Source organism: Ananas comosus, linkage group 7, assembly GCF_001540865.1.
Source record: "Ananas comosus cultivar F153 linkage group 7, ASM154086v1, whole genome shotgun sequence".
Taxonomy (NCBI): Eukaryota; Viridiplantae; Streptophyta; class Magnoliopsida; order Poales; family Bromeliaceae; genus Ananas; species Ananas comosus.
The window spans coordinates 12,147,246-12,153,426 of NC_033627.1; the positions used below are offsets into that span (position 1 = coordinate 12,147,246).

The 6,181-nt window shown below is 42.6% G+C and overlaps 1 protein-coding gene across 1 annotated transcript; it reads right to left on the minus strand.

Annotated features, from left to right (window-relative positions):
* Window positions 3,609-5,560, minus strand: LOC109713006 (UPF0481 protein At3g47200-like). Its single transcript, XM_020236911.1, has 2 exons — window positions 5,082-5,560; window positions 3,609-4,664 (listed from the first exon to the last, which is right to left on the minus strand). Exons 1-2 carry the CDS (start codon window positions 5,553-5,555, stop codon window positions 3,690-3,692), a joined length of 1,449 nt encoding a protein of 482 aa, XP_020092500.1. The 5' UTR covers window positions 5,556-5,560; the 3' UTR covers window positions 3,609-3,689.

Below are 6,181 nucleotides of genomic sequence, written 5' to 3' on the forward strand. Positions count from 1 at the left end.
GGCCGAGTTCCTCCCTTGCCCTTGCACAGATGAATCTTAACAATCGTTTCTTGTCTGAACTTCTTAAAATGAGCTTCTAGGAGTGAGAATGAAACGGGCGATACGAAACAAAGAAAAGGAAAGAAGAGTGTGAAGCAACCGTTATTTTTGTATCAGCCGTGGCTTGGTTGACGAATGCCATGGCCAAGTTCCTCTCGGCAGCACGCCCCTCGGCAGCACGCTTGAATCGCAGTAATCGTTTCTTGTCTGAACTGCTTAAAATAAACTTCTGGAGCAAAAGCTTCAATGTGACGGACGATGGGAAACAAAGAAAAAGGAAGCAAAGTGTGAAGCAACCATTACTTTATTATTCTTACAAAGAGAGAGAATGAAAAGTGGGAAGCTAAGTGTTATCTTTTTAAAGAATGATGCTTTATGACATTTTAGAAGAAAATTAGGGAAGAAATCCTTTGGCTGGTATCATTGCTTTTACAACTTGGGAAGGCAACTCTAGTACTGAGCTTTGGGTTAGAGAAGTTCTATAAGAAGAAATCCAACTTAACCAGAGCCTTTCCAGCATGAGCTTTGTGGAACGCCTGGAACAGCACTTGGATGCGAGTACACAATCTTTCGTGGATCCAGACACCTGCCAACTCTCTATTTTCATCGATGCCTTTCAAAAGATTGTTTTGAGGTACAAATAATATTTTTCTTTTCGATTGAGCAATACTAGGGGTACCAATACTAGGGGTACGTCTCTACAGTCAGTGTAAGTCTCTTTTCGATTGAGCAATGCCCGGGGCGGGGATACATCCCCTGCAGTGGATGTAAATTTTAGGCTCAAATTATAAAAATTATCTTATTAATTTTTTATTTTAAAAAACTATAAATTTTTATGCACCCGTTTGGTTCGGGATTAAGGGGTAGGGGTGGAAACGAGCCGAGCTCGCGCGAGCTTATGTCAGCTCAAATTCTGCTTGAAATTAATTTCGAGCCTAAATCTAGGCTCAAGCTTGGCTTGAAATTAATTCGAACCGAGCTCGAGCGAGCCTAATTTCGAGTCAAGCCGAGCTCGAGCTCTAAATGAGCCGATTGAAATTCTCGACATTATATAATCAATAGTTTAATTTTTATAGAACATTACCTATAATTTGATGTAACATGTTCAATAGTTCAAAATACAAAATAATTGCAAGAAATGTGAGCACTGAGCTAGGATGACTGCCTGACTGGGTGAGGGTCTGAGAGAGAGAGAGAGAGAGAGAGAGAGAGAGAGGGAAAAAAAATTAGGGATTTGAAAATTTGAATGTTATAATGTTTTAGGGTTATGTGCAATAGTGAAAGTCTGAAAGAGAGAGTGTGTTATGTAAATTTAGAATTGGGCTCAATTACACAGTTGTACTTGTTGGGTTTATTTTATGGGCCAACAATAATGGCCCAAATTAAATTAAAGCCTATATATAATTAAAATACATTATATTTATAAATATTATATATATATATATATATATATATATATATATATATTCGTGCTTTGCGAGCTTTTCGTGCCTAATTCGAACGGGCCGAGTAATACTCAAGCTCGGCTTGAAATGAATTTCGAGCCTTTTATTTTGTTCAAGCTCGGCTCATTTAATTTCGAGTCGAGCTCGAACGAGCCGAATATCGAGCTGAACACGAGTCGAACGCGAGCCGGCTCGCTCGTTTGCCAGCCCTATTAAGGGGTGGAATAACTCCTTAGCTCTGAAGTTATTCCCAAACACATAATTTGGGGGGTGGGGTTAGCTAACCCTACCCTACCCCACTACTCTAACCAAACAAAACACTATTTTACCTACTATCCTTCTTTCTGAACTACTCCAATCAAACACTATTTTATCTATATCTGGACTAAACCGAATTCTCAACCAAATACAAAATTACTTTAACCCCACATTAACCCTGAACTTAACCCAATCCCTGAAATAACAAGTTTTTACTTAACCCCGAACCAAACGGTAGCTATAAGTAGGTGTGTAGGTGATAATTTTCTTTGCCGGTTGAGCAATGTTAGTGGTGCACTGGTAGACTAGGCGAAAATCTTATGCCTTAAGAGCTCAAATTTTATACTTATCATATTAGTTTTTGTTTTTTTAAAAAAAAACTTAAATTTTTTTTAAAAAAAAATTTGAGAGAAAAATAGCACGCTATCCACTCCATTTATTGAAATGATGAACTAGACTGCATGGGTGAGACAACATCAGCCTCGAGTGGGGGTGAAAAAAAAATACTAATAATAATAATCAGAGCCTCCGATTAGCTGGGAGTAACAATTCCCAAAGGTTCAGAAGCTGTTTAATCCTACCCGATACAAGAAGGGGGTTCGGACGAGCCTTTCTAAAGATCACGTCGTTCCTAGTCCCCCAAATACTCCACCAACATGCTACCAATCCGATTAAGTTTGTTCTCGTCGCTTGCGATCCAATCCTTGCTGTCCATTTATCCCATGTTGACGACACGTCTTCCCCCTAATCAGAGAGCTGAGTGTTATCCAAAGACGTCGCCAATAGGAATTTCAAAAAGACGCACTGTGCGAATAGATGGTCGACAGTTTCTTCTTCACACCCACACAACACACAGTCAGAGTTACCTGTCCATCCTCTCTTTAGCAAGTTATCAGTTGTAAGGGGTCTCTTTTTAAGTACGATCCAACAGAACACTTTCACTTTTGAGGGAACTTGTAGTCTCCAAATCCTACTTGATCGAATGCCCCTGATGCCCCCGTCAGTCACCATCGAGTAAGCTAATTTCACCGTGAATCTCCTATCTTAGCTCCATCTCCACTGCGTCCTGTCAGGTGTCAGGTCTAGTTGGTAGCTGGATATCTTTTCTCTGAGAGCTATTAGAGTGGGGCTCAAACCAGGACCTCCAGAATTAACGTCACCAAGGATCTTGCTTCAGTTCCACCCGTCGCTTGTGAGACAGTCACTGATTTTCCTATGTTTTTGTTGCAGAAAGGAATAAATTTTGGGGAAGGACGAGGCCAACGTCTTTTCCCCACACCAGCGGTTAGTCCAGAAATCAATAGTGCATTCGTTGCCCACCTTGAAGTATATTCCCCACTGGAAGATTGCGCTAAGACTAAGCACTCCCTTCCACCAGTGAGTATAGGGTCTAAATTATCTACCGTCCAGAATTTCCACCACCATTTGATGAGGAAAGCATGGTTCATCGTGGCTAGGTTTAGGATTCCCAGCCCACCTTTTTTCTTACTTTTGCAAACGTTCTTCCACGCCACCAGACACCCCCTACCTGATGTGTTATATCCTTCATTCCAGAAAAAGTCTCAACGTAGAGTCTCGATACGCTTAATTACCCATTTGGGTGCCTTGAACACCGACAGAAACTACAGAGGGAGATTGGTTAGGACTACGTTGATCAGAATAAGTCTACCTCCTTTCGATAGAAGCTTTGATTGCCACCTGTCTATTTTCCATTGAATATTCCTGATCAGCCCCATTCAGTCATCCTTGGAAGGGGGACGGGTGAATCTGTGATGCTTGAGGTATAAGAGTTACATCTATAAAAAAAAAAAAAAAAAAGAGAGTACAAGGAGTATTTTTATTTTTCTTTTTTCGATTACAGTCAGTATTTTTCGCACACGGCATTAAAATAATTATTAATAAACAAGAAAGATCAACGTTAACATGTTTAATCAAATAAACGTGCGCCTAGCGGAAGCCCATCACTCGCATGACCTTGCTGGCCTGCATACAGTATGCGTTCACGGCGCGGACCAGCGTTCTGAAGTGGTGCTGATAGCCGCCGCCCACGTTAAGCGGGGCGAGCCTCCCAAAATATGTTGCCGCCACAAGCCAATCCTCGGCGCGAATTTTGAGAATCCCCGCGTCGATGAGCACCGTTGCGTCCTCCCGCCCGCCGATGAGCTCGCTCATAAACATCGCGTAGCTGCAGAAGAGCCGCTCCGTCGGTTCCCAACCGTCGCCTATCTCCATCGCCACTAGATTGTTCACCGTGTAAATGGCGAGCCCGTTACGAGGAAATCGCGGGAACTCTAACACGCCATTTTTGTCGTCGAACGTAATGTCGGCGAGATGGGGCGTCGTCTTTGGCTTGAACCTCACCCCGAGCCTGCTGAGCTCTCGAGCCGGGGGCATCAGTTTCCATAGCACCCAGTCCACGGGCGAGTTCGAGGAGCTCGCGTTCAGTAGCCTCCATAGGAGCTCCATCTTTCTTAGCTTGCCAACTAAAGGCGGCGGCGACCGCCGAGAAGCGGTCGGTGGTGGCAGCGGGCGAAGGCATATGTGTAGTAAATGGACTAGATGATAGACGGGTCCGTTGTAGCCAGCCGGCACTTCCTGTATTTCTCCCATGGTGAGGTAAAACACCGCTAGGTTTCTGACGAGCGCTCGGCCTTCGTCTTTGGTCCCGAACTCGGGTACGGCGGTAATGCGGAACAGCTCCTCGAGGACGAAGAAGGGGATTTGGTTCTCGACTAGAAGCAAGTCATACCTGACCGACTCGTTGGCGAGCGGCAACTCATCCTCTTTCTTGCTTATCCAGTAATTGACGATCGCCTCGATGATGAAGCAACCGTCGAGCACCATCATTTCAACAAGATCTTCGCGAGTAAAGTTGTACTTCTCCAGTGATTCGTAGCACTGGATGATGCAACTAATCATCCCCTGGACGATTGGGATGCTGGTGAGTGCAGATACCAGAAACATTCTCCTGCCGCGAACTGAGTGAGGCAGTCTTAACTAGAGCTAATTGAGGAAAGTTTTTAGCAAAATCTTCAATTTTCTATCGTTCTCATTCTTTCCAATGTTTTTTTTAATAATTATATACGCCATCAGAATTAAAGCTTCAGGATAGCACACTGCGATCAATCTAGTTGCTTCACAAAACTTGAGGATTATTATAAACTAAATTATTAATGTCTGCTTTGCCTTTTCCTTCTCCTAGTGAAAAGGTTTACAATTATCTTTCATTTATTATTATTATTATTATTATTATTATTATTTTCAAAAGTGGTCGGTTTTTAGAGTGATTCCAATTTTGGGCTCTTGCGGGCGCCAAGTTGTTAAGATGCCAATCCATACCTGGATGTGGTTCAAGTACTGAACCACCACTGCAGTCTCTCTGCCGACGGCGTGGCCTCGAAGAATCAATCTGCGGAGGAACTCCAGTTTGGTCTTCTCCACGTTCGTCGTGAATGTAGGCATCATGAGCTCAGTCAGCAGAGGGACGCCGCCGCCGAGCTCAGGCAGAGGGAGCTCAATCTTTGCTTCCCCTGCTGTCCTTCTTTCAGGCAGAGGGAGCTCAATCTTACCTTCCACTGTCGTCCTTCTTTCCAGCAGAGGGGAAGTCCACTGAGGAAGCTGGATCGGACCGCGCTGTTGCAGAGGTCCGATGCGTACGACCGTAGGGTAGATACGGCCGCGCCATAACACATCCTGATCTTGAGAGAGACGCGCGATGCGCCCCCCCATGGGTTGGTCTTGTGAGATTGTTTGGAGCTTGGAGGGCAGTTTCCAGCTCCCTTGGCCTTCAGTCTCGGTACTTGACATGGCCATTTCCAATTCTTTGTTTGTTGTTACGGATTTACTTAACAACAGACACTTTAAATAGTAAGGAGACAAGGAATAATCTATCATCCGCTCGACTACTACTCGGAGCTCTATACAAGCAAGGAATATCGCATGTATAGTCTTTGCTTCTTCGGCGTATGTACCATATAACCAGCACAGGGGATCCAAGAAAGGAACANAAAAAAATGAGAGAATCGTTTAAATTTTTAAAGTTTGATTTACATATTAAAATTAAATAAATTAAAAATTTTAAATGTGTCGATTAATAAGTTGAAGAATTATTGAAAAATATAAACATGTTATATATATATCTACTTATTTATTTAAAAATAGTAAGTTTAAATGATTAATAAACTTATACAATTATTTTATGCATAGTGAAGGTAATCTCACCATTCTATTTGAAGAGATGACAAAATTCACAAATACAACTATGAGCTTCATATTACCAAACAGAAGAAATGTAACTGCAGTAATTGCAACTGTATAAAACCAAACAGACTAAGTGTAGTTACAACTGCAGTATTTGCAACTGCATGTATTTCCAACTACACTGTTTTTGCAATTATATCCAACCAAACGGCCCCTAAGATGCACTGCAGTTCCACAAA

Bases quoted from the DNA above. Each gene is read 5' to 3' on its own strand.
- LOC109713006 (XM_020236911.1), bottom strand. From the start codon at position 5,555: ATGGCCATGTCAAGTACCGAGACTGAAGGCCAAGGGAGCTGGAAACTG. The intron at 4,665-5,081 runs GTATGGATTGGC...CCAATCGTCCAG, and splicing joins AGTACTTGAACCACATCCAG to GGGATGATTAGTTGCATCAT.